This window comes from Cloeon dipterum, chromosome 1 (assembly GCF_949628265.1).
Source record: "Cloeon dipterum chromosome 1, ieCloDipt1.1, whole genome shotgun sequence".
In the NCBI taxonomy this organism is placed as follows: Eukaryota; Metazoa; Arthropoda; class Insecta; order Ephemeroptera; family Baetidae; genus Cloeon; species Cloeon dipterum.
The window spans coordinates 40132166-40149135 of NC_088786.1; the positions used below are offsets into that span (position 1 = coordinate 40132166).

A 16970-nucleotide genomic window follows, 5' to 3' on the forward strand; every position below is an offset into this window, starting at 1 on the left:
GGAGTGCGATGAGAGTGAGAACGAAATATTTAGAATCTTCTGGAATTTTCTAGAAATATCAGACAATAGAAACTCGCAATCATTCGAAAACATCAAAGAAAATTTGAACTTCAGCTATCAAAACATCAATTTTCAGCTTAGAATTTTGCTTTGAATAATGTTTAATCTTCCTTTAATTGTTAAATATTAATAATCATTTTTTTAAATTTGACTGTTCTCGGCCAAATTAAATAACGCGTTTCGAGATCAGAATAATTGTCAAGCAAACAATCCTGAACAATATCTTTCTCATTTGCAGCAATGAACCAACAGAATCAGGTTGAAGAATGGCAGCCTCAACAAAACCTTGGAGACGGATATCAGCATTATCATGACGCTCATCAAGTTTCCAATATGCCTTACGATAATTATGTACAGTCTTATTATCCAGGTAAATCATTCCGTTTGTTTTAATCTTTATTAAAATTTGCATATTCTAAAAATTGAATCAAATGTTCCAATTAAGAGAACGGTGCAAGCTGTTATAAGATCAAACTGTTTTTAATGTTAAAATTATTCATTTTTTCAGATTTTACTAAACAGACCAACGACTTCGCGGGTCCTTTTCCCGCCGGAACTGAGCAGTGGTCGAACTCACAGCCTAACGCTCAAAATTACCAGGAAACACCAGAAAACGAAGGTTCTTTTACAGAAAATTTTGATTTAAATCCCAAAATTATTACTTTAATTAATTGTTGTTGCAATAATTTTCTTTTAAGTGGAATATTTAATATTACCAGCGGGGGCCAGATTCGCGCATTCATACTATATTTTTTCAGGTGCAACAAGCATGAATTATTTCCTGCCAACTCAGTACCTTCCGAGCCATCAAGGTGCCCTTCACCAGCCACTCCAGCATGTCCACAATGATTATGCATCAGCGCCATCAGCCTCTCCTCTTTCGGTCTCCCAAGTTTCGGCTGAACCGCGTGCAATGAATGGTATGGATATACTTTTTGCTAATCGCAATATTTGAAAAATTAGAGGAATTAATTGCAGCATTAAAAAATTATTTCTCGAGTCCAGCAAGCCAACCTGTGCAAACTTCCGGGTTTGCAGCCACCAATCAGGATCAGGGATCAGCATTGCAGCCCCAACTAATGCACACAGCTTCAAATCCTAATATATTTAACGCCGATAATTCATTTTTAAATCCAGGTAAACCATTTCAATGTATAACCATTTTTTATATAAATAAAAATTTCCTCACATTTTCCTAGCAAATGAAAATTGCTACTGGATTACCACAGGTAACTTGATCAATAGGCCACAAATGTATTAAAATTGAATTCTTTTTACACCAGCAAATGCTGCTCAATCTTGCGGCGTCGCCGGGCAACCCAATATGTTTCCAATTGCTGGCCAGTTATTGTCGAACACTCCGCACTCTGCACAAAATTACGTAGCACCACCACAAGGCCAAGGTTCTCTTGATAAAATTTGTTTGTTAATCATAGAATTTTCTATATCACTAATTACACTCGTATAATTTTGTTCATATTATATTAATCAACTCATTAAAGTTTATCAAAATGAATGGCAATTAATTTTATTATTCAATTCCAGGCGTCGGAAGTTTTCGTGTCGAACAAAGCCAGTTTCCAGTTTCCAGCCAAATTGCCAATCCGCAGTCACTCCAGAATGTTCAGTACTACGCTCCAGTGCAGCAACCATACCAGATCTTCCAAAACGTGTCAGAAATGGATGTCAATCACGGTATATTTAAATATATTTTCATTCCCTAGACCTTTATTTAAATTTAAAGTTAAATTTCCATTCGTAAAGACAATTAGTTGTGCTTCTTATTGTACGAAATCTTAAAATAGATAATAAATGTTTAATTAAAATAGTTTCAAACGTCGTGCCTGAGGAGCGTGAACAAAATGAAGTTCCTCTGCAAGAACCTGTGCAGGAATCTGAATCTCAGCAGAGCTCGGATTCCGGGATGACTGATGCTGAGAAAAATCCGCTTCCAGGACCTTCATCAGAGGGGAGCAAAGGTCGGAATTTGAAGAGAAAAAATGACCGCACCAAGAAGGAAACCCATGGATCTATACCAAAGAAAAAATCTACTTCTACAAAGACAGACTCGGACAAAATCAAATATACGAGTTCCGTGAGTGGTAATTGCGGCGAATGCCCCGAAAGGGACTATCATTGTGATATTTACTATCACTTTGATGTGAATCACAAAGGACTACATCGGAAAAAGTGCACTGCATCTGGTTGCAAGATCCATTTCGGCTCACATCAAAAGAGAAAAGATCACGAGACAAACGACCCACATGTTAGGAAGAAATTCCGCTGCAGACAATGTTCTCACTCGACAGGTCAAAAGTCTGATTTGAGAAATCATGTTCTAGCGAGACATTCGGAGAAGACTGTCAAATGTGAAGATCTGAAATGTAGCAGCATGTTTGCTTCAGAGGCAGCTATGAAACGCCATGTCAACGACTTCCACAAAATGGAAAAATGTCTCAAATGCGGACAAGAAATGACCGTAGCTGGACTAAGGAAGCACAACTTTTATGGAAGATGTCCTGGAGCGGCAAGAGCGATGCGTTTATAAAGACCCACAATTCAACTTCATTCCAAGATATTTGGAAAGTCAATGAAGAAAATTTAGTTTTTAGATCAATATCCAGAGATACGTGTGTTCTTTTTTGTATTGACAAATTTTGCATTTCAATATGTTTATTTCATTTTGGTTAGCTAGAATCTCACATGACTCTAGTAGTAACATTAGCGTGTAGTGTAGCATTTAATTTTGGTTCGTAAAATGCTGCGTAGAAAAATCCAAACAGAATGAGACTGTAGAAAAAATATTACAAGCCATTTTTTCGACTTGGGGGAGATATAGATAAATTCATGTCGGAAGTTGAATAAAAAATAGTTTGTGCTACAGATGGAAAAAAGAATTTATTCTGATTACCGCTACCTAATTGTCAGACGATGCAAGAGCTGTTGTGCAGATTAGTTAAAAACATTTTATCAGAATTTTATTAATGCATTTTTATTATTTGTTGATCTATTTGAGATAATAATATTGTTTTAACCCTAAATCTTGAACTGCGCATCACTTATCCGATTAAAAAAAATTGGAAGGTCATGGTAAGAGACCTGCGCGGTTGCGGTTTTGGAAAAAAATACCGCAAACCGCACTCCAAAACCGCGGTTATGGAGTTCTTTTCCAGTTGCGGTGCGGTATTGGTGCGGTTGCGGTTTTATTTTTGCGGTTTTGGTCATCCAAAAATAACCGCAATACCTACGATACGACCCCTTCCCTGGCCGATGACTGACAATGAGTCATATCACGAGTTCATGTTCACCTATTTTGAAAAGTCGGAACTTTCCGAACAAATTCTGAAAATTTTAAAAAAATTCCACAACTTTTTTAAACATGCTCCAATTTTAGAAAACCTTTATGACGAGTCTAAAAATATGCAAATTTATTGTTTTTGGATACAAACATTCGAATTTATCGGGTTTTCCAGGCGGACACTTGGGATATTGCATTCAACCCGATAACGGCGTTCACGAATGTTTTTACTTTTCATGAGATGTTGATGAAGATCCCCAGCAAAATTTTAGTCACCTGCTTGAACAATTTTTCTCGAATTTTTCTTTTTTCTATAAGTTAAGTGAACATTTCAGTAATTTACCAGAAAATTTGATGGTGCTGGAAAATCTATTTCCACTTATATAAGATTGAAAATTTCATCAGCTTTCACAGAATCTGTTCTTATTTTTTCTTTGGACCCAATGTAGAGGTTCCGAGCTGCAAAGCCAAACTTAGACCCCTTATGAAATGGACAATTTTGGTATAATTTTCAAAGACCAAAATTTTTCAGGATTAACTTACCATTTTCTAGCCTTATATAGAATTTCAAATTTTTATGAACAAGATTATTTGTTCCCCACAGTTTCCCCTCGAGCTGAACTTCCCGACACAGTTTTCAAATTTTCACCGATTTTCATGAAAAATCATTTTTTTCCGATTGGTTTTTAACACCATTGGCTTCGCCGGAAATTTTCACCCAGATTCCATATATATGGTCTATCGCACCACGTTTGCTGAGAAAATTTGAAAAAGCCTTAATTTTGGCTGAATTTGGATTCTCTTTCCCCACATCCAAAGTGTATGCCACGGTAGGAATTTTTCGAATCGGGCTCCGGGGCCCCGAGCTAGAGCCCCGGAAACAGTGAATTGAATAAACAATAATAAATATTAATATAATATTATATAAAGTCCAGTCCACGATTATGATATATATTTTTTTAATATGTATATACAGTATAATTTAAATATACAACCAAAATGAACCGCATTTATCTCAAATCTGAGCCTAAATTTCGAGGAATCAATTTGTATTTCGACCGCTATACGTTATTTATTAGGTACAAAAAAATTTAAAAAAAAAGGAAAAATACCATAACCATATTTCACTCAAAAAAACGGAATTTTTTTATTAGTATATTTTCGTTGCGGTTTTTGCGGTATTATTGCGGTTAACCGCAACCGCGGTTATGTCATTGGAGTTGCGGTTTTGGTGCGGTTGTGGTTAATATTTTGATGGTATTGGTAACAACGGTTGTTAAAAAATAAAACCGCGCAGGTCTCTATGGTAGACTCGGAGTTGAGGGAAGTCTTATTTCTAAAATTCGATCTTACAAAAATAGCAATATTTTAATTTTTAATTCAACACGCCACATCAGTTTAAAAGACTTAAAACCACACACTTACATTTCTGCTTAAATTTATATTACAAATGAAGTTTTGTTACTTGCAAATTGCAAAGTCCCTTTTTCTCCAGATACAAATTCCCGTTTAACAAATTACGCGTGTCTATTCTCCCCACAAACTCTTTCCCTTAAAGCTGATTGTGTTTTGCTTGCTCGACCTTATTCCCTCTTTATACGTATTTATTCACGCCTAGCTTACAGGTTTTTATAAATTTAAAGCCAAAATTACATTTCCAAGCAGGAAATCCGAATAAATCTGAGGGTATTCCATGGAACTGATGGAACATCCCTGATCTCGTCTAGTAAATGTGAAAAAAATCACACAAATGGCACACATAATAAGCCCAGTCAGCGAGCATTGAAATGACGTCATTAAATATTTTTTTCTAAAAATCCATCTAGCGCCCACTCAATTATAACTAATTAATTTAACAAGCGAGATTAAAACCGTGGCGGGAAATTTTTATCCATACTCTGTTCAATTTTTTAAATGCCAATGTATATAAAAGGATTGTCATGATTTTGGATAATACGGTTCTTTCAATTTTTTAATTAAACCAACATTTCAAACGATCGTCGGAAGTCAGAACCGAAAAACCAGCTGAAAATTTAATTCATTTCGCAAAAATAGGATTCGGATGAATTTCGGCGGGAAATAAACGAGTTTAAATTATAATCGGGAAGGATCGTGGTAAAAAGTGAAAGGGATATTCCACAAATTGCAGCTTTTGTATAAATATGGCAATGATTTATGAATGTGGCAATATTCAATGGAATTGACCAGTTGCATAAACCTTTAATTATTGAAGCCGCCAACAGATGGCGCAACCACACAACCACAGCCTTTTTTAAAAATTTTGTTTTAAGCGGTTTTAAGGCATTTCCGCTGCGATTTCAGACTCAATCTAGCTATTTTGCTTTTTTTAATTAATTTTCTAATTTTTGACGTGCTGGAAACCAAAATCGGTTCAGCCATTCGCCGTAGAAACGTTGGAAAATATTATTTTATTTCAAAAAATAGTTTTTCACGATTCTACGGCGATTGCCTGAACCAATTTTGGTTTTCAGCACGTCAAAAAATAGCAAATTAATTGAAGAATGCAAAATAGCAAGATTGAGTCTGAAATCGCAGCGGAAGTACCTTAAAATCGAAAGTCTACGGTGGCGCCATCTGTTGGCGGCTTCGAACACTTAGGGTTTATGCAACTTGTGAATTGGAAAGAAAAATATTCGCATTTCGTAAAAAAGTCAACAAAAATAGAGTGTACAAATTTAAAATGCAAAAGGCCATCAAAATGAAATCAAGATTAGAATAAAATAAAATTGAAACAAAACGGATAGAAACAAATATCCCCTAAGTTCCGGAAAACTGGCTAGGAGGTTTGTTAGTTCAAGGAGGTTTTTGATCTGAACCAATCAAAAAGTGCCACGAGATCGCTGGCCACCAATCAGAGAAGCAAGTGGATTCTTAATGGCTGTCTCACGTACTTTGTGTGGAATGATTAACTGTCTAACAAACCAAGATAAATTGAACTGGTTTAAAAAAATATCGGAAAGTTATTTATAATAAATAAAATACTGGAACATTTCAAGGATCGTGAGAGTAAAATTTATTTGATTCAATCCAATTAGATCTGGAATTGTTCAAGGTATGTTTTTAGTTCATTTTCCCCATGCGGGACATAGTGCCAGGCTAAACGGCCAAGGTTATCGCGAACCTTCGGGTTGGCGCCGTTCTCGACGAGCCACTGGCAAAACTCGACGGTGGAAAACTGTGCTGCGGTGTGAAGAGTTGTCCTGCCGCCGAAACACAATCCCTTGATCAACTCCGGGTTCCTTTCGTGCAAGAGCTTGGCTGCGTCGAGTTTGTTTCTTGTGGCGCAAAAGTGCATCAGGTTCGATTGGTCGATGTACAAGTTTATGTTGGCGTCGAGGTTTAGCAAATAGTACGCAACTTTCAGGTTTTCACATTCGAGGGCAACGTGCAGCGGCGACAAGCAAAATTTGTTCCGTTCGTTGAGTGCAATTCCAAAATCATGGAAAAATTTAGTCAGCGCTACTCCGTGAGTAAAATTCAGTGCGGCGAAGTGAAGGACGTTATTTTCCGCGTCTCCGCTCAGGGTAGAAACACTGGCACCCTGACTGACCAACCAACGGCACATTTCCTTGTCTGCAAACTCTGCTGCAATGTGAAGAACGGTCCTTCCCCCACTTTGGCATACCATTTTGATTAACTCTTCGTCCTTTTCGTGAATGAATTTGGCACTTTCCAAGTAATTGTGCCTCACGCAGTAGTGGAGAAAGTTCAGACTGTTTGACTTCACCCTTAAATTGGCTCCAAGCTTGACCATATCCGAAGCAACCTTCAGATTTCCAGCCCTCAAAGCGTAGTGGAGGGGAGTGAGGTCTTCCTTATCTCGTTTTTCAAGGCTGAAGCCCAGGGTTTTGAAGAAGTTGGTCAGCTCTTCCTCACTTCCATATTTCACATTAAGCCCAACGCGGTGCAGGGCGCTGGACCTTTTCTCGTGGCACAAAGCCGTGACGTCGGCGCCCTTCTCGACCAACCATTTACACATGGACAAATCCGCATTCTCAGCCGCAACGTGAATCACTTTTCTGCCCGTGGAGTCGCGTTCTTGGATCTGCTTGTCGCTCCGTTTGTGCACGAGTTGGGCACTGCTGAGCATGTTCTTCTCAACGCAGAGGTGCAGCACATTCTTTCCGTTCACCTTCAAATCGACGTTGGCGCCGGACTTCAACAGATTCTCAGCCGCATCGATTCTTCCCGAGAGCAGAGCCATCTGGAGAGGCGTCTCTTCTGACTCGTTCTTTGCCGCTTCGAAGGCGTCCGCGTCACTTTCCAACTCCTTGAGGCAGCTTTCCGGGTCGTCGCTCTTGGCCGCCAGCATCAGTGGAGTCGCGACTTCATTTCTCATCTTGCTTAAGATACGCTGGGCTTCAAGTGGCTCCATATTTCTTCTAAAAAAGGAATTTAAATCAAGATACTTGTCATTCACAAATTTAAATAAAATATGTTTCAATATTTAACAAAGTTTAGGAAATGCACTAAGATTCTCACGCTAAAGATTCAGAAAACCACGGAGTGCTCAATAATAAATAATTCGCGTTTGGATACCATCTTGAAATTGACCGTTTGTTAATTAAATTTAAATCGCACCTGTTTTTGGCCCCCTGATGATTAAACATAATGATACAAATAAAAATGGATGGACTGTGGTGAAAACTAATTTGCATTTTATGCTGCACCTTTAGGCGTAAATTTAGGAATAAAAGGCTAAAAACTAAATTTTACTCACAAGATTCAGGATTTAGGACAGTCTCCGTTGGCTTTGTGACGTAAATTAAGCTAAAAAAAAGTCCTAGCTTTATTTAAGGGAAACATGCTAAGTGGTTTTTGTTCTGAACCAATCAAAAGGTGCCACGAGAGCGCTGCCGGCCAATGAGAAAAGAGATGAGCGGCTCCCTGATTGGCTTACTAATCAGCTCCAAGCCAGATCGAAAGGGAACGAAGCAGCCAATAAAAGAGAGCCACTCGATTTGCTGATTGGTCGCCGGTGCTCTCGTGGCGCCTTTTGATAGGTTCAGATCAAAAAACTTCCTTGAATTTACAAACCTCCTAGCTCATGCTCAACAACTTAAGATTTGTTGTTCTCAGATTGTAGTTTTATTTTATTCAACTATAATGTTTTAATCCTTATTTCGTTTTGCATTTTATTTCTACACTCTTCTCTACGAGCCCATAAGAGAATTTCTTAAAAACACCAAATTGTGACAGTAACTGCACCGCACTCAAAATTAATTTATTCTTGAAATTTTCGAGGGGCATCCAAGGAGCTTTTGAGTTGGCAGCACTGCAATTTCGTCGTTATTCGCGCTTGCGCAACTGCAGAAACTCTATCGCGTATCCAACGAATCATATGACTTTCAGCATTGAACACTCTCGGAGGAAAACACACGTTACCCGGTTACATAATTAGAGCAAAAGCCCAAAACATCATGGACCAGCGAGGTAATAATTTAGAAATGTGATTTTATTGTTTTGCAGTTTTAAAATTAATTTGAAATTACAGGGGACAATAATCCGCAGCAGTTCCCTGATCAAAACTATCAGTTGCAGTCAGATGATCAAATTTACGGCAATTACCAACTCTGGGAGTGCGATGAGAGTGAGAACAAAATATTTAGAATATCATGGAATTTTCTAGAAATGACAGATCAAATAAAGTTATATAGCAATCATTCGAAAACACCAAACAAAAGTTGAACTAGGTCTATGAAAATATCAAATTTCAGCTTATAATTTTGCTTTGAATAATTTTTAATCTTCCTTTAATTGTTAAATATTAATAATCATTTTTTTTATTTTGACTTCGTTCTCGGTCAAATTAAATAAAGCTTTTCGAGATCAGAAAAAGTGTCCAGTAAGCATATACCTGAGCAACCTTTCATATTTTGCAGCATTTAGCCAGCAGGGTCAGGTTGAAGAACGGCAGCCTCGACAAAACCTTGGAGACGTATACCAGTATTATCATGACGCTCATCAAAGTTCCCAATATGCCTTACGATAATTCTGTGCAGTCATATTATCAAGGTAAATCATTCCGTTTGTTTTAATCTTTATCAAAATTTGCATATTCTAAAAATTGAACCAAATGTTCGAATAAGAGAACGGCGCAAGCTGTTGTTAGATCAATCTGTTTTAAATGTTAAAATTAATTCGTTTCTTCAGATTTTACTGAACAGACCAACGACTTCGCAGGTCTTTTTCCCGCCGGAACTGAGCAGTCGTCGAACTCACAGTCTAACGCTCATAATTACCTGGAAACACCAGCAGACCAAGGTTCGTTTACAGAAAATTTTGATTTAAATCCCTAAATTATTACTTTAATTAAATTTTTTTGCAATAATTTACTTTTTTGTGGAATATTTAATACTACCAGCGGGAGCCAGATTCGTGCGACGCGCAGATATGGCGTCCGGTGGAGAGTATGGGCCGAAAAAAAGGGTCACGTGAAAATGCGCGAACAGAACCAAGTTTTAGTCAATATTGTGACGCATAATTTGCATTACGTACCAATTGGGTTTTTATCGTAAAAACAAACTCTTTTGACACTCGTACGGCAGTCTAAAGAGAGCTTTTCGTTTCCAAAATTCTGACGCCATCTTGGATCTGCGCATTGCGAACCAATTTTATCGCACATGTGACCTGCGCTGAATATTAATAGACCAGTAATGCCTCTTTCGCACATTCATACTATATTTTTTCAGGTGCAACAAGCATGAATTATTTCCTGCCAACTCAGTCCCTTCCGAGCCATCAAGGTGCCCCTCACCAGCCACTCCAGCATGTCCACAATGATTATGCATCAGCGCCATCAGCCTCTCCTCATTCGGTCTCCCAAGTTTCGGCAGAACCGCGTGCAATGAATGGTATGGATAAACTTTTTGCTAATCGCAATATTTGAAAAATTAGATGAACTAATTGCAGCATTAAAAAATTATTTCTTGAGTCCAGCAAGCCAACCTGTGCCAACTTCCGGGTTTGCAGCCACCAATCAGGATCAGGGATCAGCATTGCAGCCCCAATCAATCCTCACAGCTGCAAATCCTAGTATATTTAACGCCGATAACTCATTTTTAAATCCAGGTAAACGCTTTAAATGTATAAAAATTCATTTTTATAAATACAAATTTCCTCAAATTTTTCCTAGCAAATGAAAATGGCTACTGGTTTACCACAGGTAACTTGATCAATAGGCCACAAATGTATTAAAATTGAATTCTTTTTACACCAGCAAATGCTGCTCAATCTTACGGCGTCGCCGGGCAACCCAATATGTTTCCAATTGCTGGCCAGTTGTCGAACACTCCGCACTCTGCACAAAATTACGTAGCACCACCACAAGGCCAAGGTTCTCTTGATAAAATTTGTTTGTTAATTAGAGGATTTTTTATATCACTAATTACACTCGTATACTTTTGTTCATATTATATTAATCAACTCATAAAAGTTTATCAAAATGAATGGCAATTAATTTTATTATTCAATTCCAGGTGTCGGAAGTATGCATGTCCAACAAAGCCAGTTCCTTCCAGTTTCCAGCCAACTTGCCAATCCGCAGCCTGCTCAGTACGACGCTCCAGCGCAGCAACCATACAAGATCTTCCAAAACGTGTCAGAAATGGATGCCAATCACGGTATATTTAAATATTTTCATTCCCTAGACTTTTGTTTAAATTAAAAGTTTAATTTCCATTCGCAAAGAAGAGTTTTGCTTCTTATTGTACGAAATATTTGAATCTTAAAATAGATAATTTATGTTTAATTAAAATAGCTTCAAATGTCGTGCCTGAGGAGCGTCAACAAAATGAAGTTGCTTTGCAAGAACCTTCCCAGGAATCTGAATCTCAGCAGATCTCGGAACCCGGGATGACTGGTGCTGAGAAAAATCCTCTTCCAGGACCTTCATCAGAGGAAAGCAAAGGTCGGAATTTGAAGAGAAAAAACGACCGCGCCAAGAAGGAAACCCAGGGAGCCAAACATAAGAAAAAATCTACTTCTACAGAGTCGGACTCGGACAAAATCAAATATAAGAGTTCCGCGAGTGGTAACTGCGGCGAATGCCCCAAGAGGGACTATCATGCTAATATTTACATTCACTTTGATGAGAATCACAAAGAACTACAGCGGCAAAAGTGCACTGCACCTGGTTGCAAGATTCATTTCGGCTCAGACCAAAAGAGAAAAGATCACGAGACAAACGAACAACATGTTTGGAAGATTTTCCACTGCCCACATTGTTCTCAGTGGACAGGTCAAAAGTCTGATTTGAAAACACATATTCTAGTGAGACATTCGGAGAAGACAGTCAAATGTGAAGAGCTGAACTGTAGCAGAATGTTTGCTTTTGATGCAGATATGAAACAGCATTATTTCAAAGACCACCACAAAATGGTAAAATGTCCCACATGCGGAAAAGAAATGACCGTATCTGGATTTATAAAGCACAACTTTGATGGAAGATGTCCTGGAGCGGCTGAGTGATGACTTTATAATGACCAACAATTCGACTTTATTCCAAGATATTTGGAAAGTAAAAGAGGAAAATTTAGTTTTTTAGATCAATCTCTATAGAGACACGTGTGTACATGTTTTTTGTCTTGACAAATATAGATTTCTATATGTTCATTTCATTTTGGTTAGCTGGAATCGCACTCGACTGTAGCAATAACATTAGCGTGTAGTGTAGCTTTTAATTTTAGTTCGTAAATTGCTGAGTAGAAAAATCGAAAACAGAAGAAAAGAAAACTTAGGAGAGTTATAGATACATTCATGTCGGAAGTTGAATAAAAAATATATGTGCTACAGTTGGAAAAAAGAATAATGTATTCTTATTACCGCTACCTAATTGTCAGACGATGCAAGAGGTTTTTTGCAGATTAGTTTTAACAACTTTCTATCTGAATTTTAGGAATGTTTTTTATTATTTGTTGATCTAATTGAGAAGTAATATTGCTTTAACTCTAAAGCTTGAACTGTGCATAACTTATCCGATTAACAAAAAATTAGAAAGTCATGGTAAACGCGGAATTGAAGGGTCGTCTTTTTCCTAAAATTTTAAAATTCTTTCTAACGAGAAAACGATTTTTTTAATCATAATCCTAAAATCTATAGTAAATATTTAGAGCCGCACTCTCAAATTTCTACTTCAATATATTACAAATGAAGTTCTATGTTACTTGCAAGGCCCCTTTTTCTCCAGATAAAAATTCCCGTTTTAATAACTACGCGTGTCTTCTCCTCGCAAATGCTTTCCCTTAAATAAGCTGATTGTCGTTTTGCTTGCTCAACCTTTTATCCTCTTTTATAGTTATTTACGCATCACTTCATGGTTTTTATAAATTTAGAGCCAAAATTAAATTGACAAGCACGGGAATCCGAAAAAATCTGAGGATATTCCATGGACCGCCCATTATCTTGTGTGCTAAATGGGAAATAAATCGCACAATTTGCACAGATGATCAGCCCAGTCAGCGAGCATGCAAATGACGTCTTTAATTATTTTTCTATAAAGCCGTGGACCGTCCACTCGATATAATTAATTAATTTAACCAGCCATATTTTCTTTAGTTGTACAAAGATACATTTTGTTGCATTTTTGCTTAGTCAATGTAGATATATTTATAATTTTAAAATAATCCTTAAAGGAAGTTCATGTTGTCCAGCAGCAGTTCAAATAGGTCCTACTTTAAAACGCATCAGGTCCATGCACGCCTTCGCGTCCTCTGCGCTGTCGTGTCCGTGGCCACTTCCTGCAAATTGGAAAATTAATATAATTACAAACGTGCCAACTTTTTCATTACCGTGATTTCGGATTTTCCGTCCCATTACATAATCAGCCAGCCACCGCAACGAGTGCCTGCTGTTCTTGTTTTGGTGCGGAAACACGATGGCGGTGTCCACTAACTGGTCATGGTGAAGCTGAAAGTTAGTTGAGTTAATTATAGGAACAGAATATATGAAAAATACGGATCTATTTCACGTGGCGGAGGACTACGCGGACGTTCTGGTTGTCATAAACCACCGCCGGCCAATCTGAACGTCAGCGATCATCCACCGCATCAAATAGATCGTTTTTAGACGCTTTCTTACAGCGGCAAATCCAATTAAAGCATAATGAAATTATTAGGTGGGCACGTCCTTTTTTCGATTCTTTTGATTGGCCACTTGGTAATTTAAAAATCTTTAAACCCAGATTGAGGTTACGCAGAAGGTGTCAGTTCAATGTTTTTCAACATCTCAGTAGTATAAATATGGCGTCCAAAGGGAAATTGTTGAATTTTATGAAATAAAACTATCTCGTTTTTGACGCGTCTGTTTTGCCTGATGAATCAAAACAGCGATCACAACCCGGTGAAAAAAGCGGAAACATCTTACCTTGAGGGCCTTCAAGTCGTGGTCGATGCTGTGTCCAATCAAAATGGAGTCCTTCTTGATAAACCTCAACAAATCCTCCTGCACTTCTTTCAAAGTCTTCGTTGGACCTTTCTCGAGCAAATCTCTGGTGATTCCGCTGAACTGCGTGACGTAGTCAAGGATCTTGGTTTCAGGCTTGACCAGAGCATCGTAAACAACGACCCGATTCTCGTCCACGATGGACACGCGGGCGCATTCGAAACCGTTCTTGGTGATGCACATTTCGCAGTCGAGGGCGAAAACCGCCCGATTTGATCCGCAGCCGTCTGCGGTCGACACGTACTCGCTCTTGTCGTCAAAAAGCGGATCTTCCGAGACGTGGTACTCGTGCTTCGAGCAGCCGGGGCTTGCGTCTTTGCTCCAGGAGCAGCACAGGTAGTAACAATCAAAAGTGCATGTAACAAGCTTGCCAGGATGGAATCTACACAAATTTCCCGGGTCCAGCGGCTTGGGATCTCCGTTTGCGTCCAATTCCAATGCGTAGAATTGTTCGCATCGCTCGCAGAGACGCTTGTCTTTCGGCACGTTGATGGAATTGCGTTTGCCACAAGATGAGGCGGATAGTCTGTCCACTGTCTCTTTGTCCTGGACATATTCTTGGAGCTTGCTGTACATTGTTTCTGGAACAGGGAATTTTTCTGCGTTTCATACGAGAAAAATTGTTGGAAATTCCCTTGCTTATTATTTAAATTAAATTATTTCAATTACCTTTTGCTGCAGAATCGCTTTGGTTTTTAATGTAGCAGGCCATGCCTTTTTAAAAATTGTGTTACGACTTGAAGAGAAGAGCGAAAAATATTTTTAAATCATAAATGTAATAAATTATTATGAAAAAGGTCTGGCTCTTTGAATGGCTCACGAACAACTGATTTATTTCACAGTCTGCCACTTTGCGTGCTCAACATACACGGAATACCACAAACAAATTTCTCTGATAACTTTTGAAATGCTTGGATTTCCAGCGCTCGCAATCACATGTGCCAAAAACTCACCGTCGAATTTTTAATGATGATTGATTTTTGCGGCACCGCATACGTTTTTGCGAAGAACTCAATTTAGTTTGTGCGACATATGCGGTGTTTTAATTTTCCAATAATTCAACGTGTTCATAGATTTCAAGTAACGATGTCTCAAACTAATCATCTTGACAAGCCATGCAAACCCCCATATCAACACTGACGACCTTTATCAGGATATCTTGACCTGAGATCCTGTCCTCAGATTGTCATATCTTTCTGTTACTAAATTGATTTATGCGCAGCGTCTGTATGTACATAAGATATTTAATGAACTGCAAGCGGTGATGATTAAATCGCAGACGTAAAAGCTTTTAATTCTCTTATTATTTAACATGATTTTCTTTAAATTATTCAAACAAAAATGTTTAATACCTTTATTTTATTGGTTTATTTGTTTTACAGGCCAACAACCATTGTCAAACTCTATATTTATTTGAAATTTTTTTCCTCGTACAAACTCTAGGGACGGGAGTATATTATCCATACAAATTACGATTTATTTTACGAAATGTTACACACAAAAGTAACACTAGTCAGAAGTAGCGTATTAATATATGTGTCCAAGTATGAACTAAAATCTAGAAACTGTTATACTTCAAGTCAATCACTCTGCTACCGTTCCACGACATCTTCCAAACCGTTTGTACTCATACATTGAAGCAAGACTCATTTCTCTACCACAAGTGAGACATTTTGCCATTTTGTGACACATCTTGGTATGATCTCTCAAATCTGCCTCTGAAGCAAACATCTTGCCACACTTCTGCTGTCCGCATTTGATTTCCTTCTCCGAATGCTTCAGTCGAACGTGTCTTTTCAAGTTACTCTTCCACTCTGTCGAGTAATTGCACATTTGGCAGCAGAGTTTCTTTCGTTCCGAATGCTCCTTTTGCTCGTGCTCGGTTCTCTTTTGAACTGAGGCGAAATATTCTTTGCAATCACGAGAGGCGGTGCACTTTTCCATCTTTCCATTGTGCTTTTTCTTGGAGTGACAGGAAATTTGGAGATATATCTTGTTGCATTCGCCGCATTTGCCTCTAAAGTCTCGCTTTTTAATGCCGTTTGATCCAGTTTTAGAAGGAGCAGAAGTTTTTCTCTCTTCTTCCGCCTCTTGGATTTCCTCCTTTCCACGATCTTTGTTTTCCTTCCAATCCAAGTCTTTATTTTCTCCTGATGATGGTCCTGGCGTGGGATCTTGCTCACTGTTCATAGTTTCAGTGCATGGAATTTGGAATATTTCCTCCAGATCCAAGAATTGGTTAATTTCCTGGAAGAGTTCATTTTGTTCAATCTCCTCGAACATCAGCAATCCATCGTCCGTTTCGGTCACAGAGCTAGGTCCAATTATATAATTAGCAAATGTTTCCAATGTTAAAAAAAATAAATAAAAAATTATTCGCGCACCCATCTTTTTCTAGTGGAATAGGATCAAGCACGCTGCTTGTTAAATCAACTTCCGCGCACGGAATTTCGATTCCTTGCTCGTATTCCAGGAACTCAATCATTTCCTGCGAGAGAAATCCATTTTGATCTTCTTCTTCTTGATCAAACACTTCTGTTCCGGCCTCAGGGCTACAAATAAAATAGAAAATTAACCAAATTCAAAATTTATGCATACAAACTAGCAATTTCTTACTTGTTTTCTTCTAGTGGAACCGGAAAGAGGTATTGGCCAGGCGTTTCTTTTTCGAGAGACATATCAGCAGAAAGGATTCGATCTCCAAACTAACGCAAACTCGAACAATCAAGAGATGGGAATAAAGCGTATTCAACCGAAGAAATGGAATGTGAAATATTTACGACGTGTTTGATTTTAATACGTTGAAAAATAAATAAGAATTTACTATTCTCTAGAAAGAATTCCCGAGAGATATTTAAAAAATTTAGTATCATTCATGGGGAAATAGATGAAATTACATCCATATTATCTACACAAACTCTTTCCCTTACAATTAATTTTTCATTTTGCTAATCTCACGAGCTTCTCCGCCTATTTGACAAGGTCACGGGTGTGGGAAAGACAAAAGAATCAAAAGCGAATGCAGAAGAGGCAAATATAGGCAACCTACGCAACTCATAACTTCTGCCAGCCTGCATATTCTTCCGCTAATTAAATTAAATTTGAGTCAGAAAAAAGGCAAATAATAATTGTTAGAGAATGTAAAAGGGCA

General features: G+C 38.0%; 3 protein-coding genes across 3 annotated transcripts; 1 reads left to right on the forward strand and 2 right to left on the reverse strand.

Annotated features, from left to right (window-relative positions):
• Positions 1-6410: 6410 nt before the first annotated feature.
• LOC135943079 (putative ankyrin repeat protein RF_0381) lies at positions 6411-7718 on the reverse strand. The gene has a single exon (XM_065489480.1). The coding sequence runs from the start codon at positions 7716-7718 to the stop codon at positions 6411-6413; it is 1308 nt and encodes a 435-aa protein (XP_065345552.1).
• A 1081-nt stretch (positions 7719-8799) lies between these two features.
• Positions 8800-11848, forward strand: LOC135943085 (zinc finger and SCAN domain-containing protein 12-like). The gene is made up of 5 exons (XM_065489495.1): positions 8800-8812; positions 8874-8969; positions 9533-9643; positions 10858-11001; positions 11139-11848. The coding sequence occupies exons 1-5, from the start codon at positions 8800-8802 to the stop codon at positions 11846-11848; spliced, it is 1074 nt and encodes a 357-aa protein (XP_065345567.1).
• A 1188-nt stretch (positions 11849-13036) lies between these two features.
• LOC135943096 (exonuclease GOR-like) lies at positions 13037-16497 on the reverse strand. Its single transcript, XM_065489505.1, has 6 exons — positions 16436-16497; positions 16204-16371; positions 15556-16133; positions 13742-14400; positions 13168-13285; positions 13037-13116 (listed from the first exon to the last, which is right to left on the reverse strand). The coding sequence occupies exons 1-6, from the start codon at positions 16495-16497 to the stop codon at positions 13037-13039; spliced, it is 1665 nt and encodes a 554-aa protein (XP_065345577.1).
• Between the last annotated feature and the right edge of the window lie 473 nt (positions 16498-16970).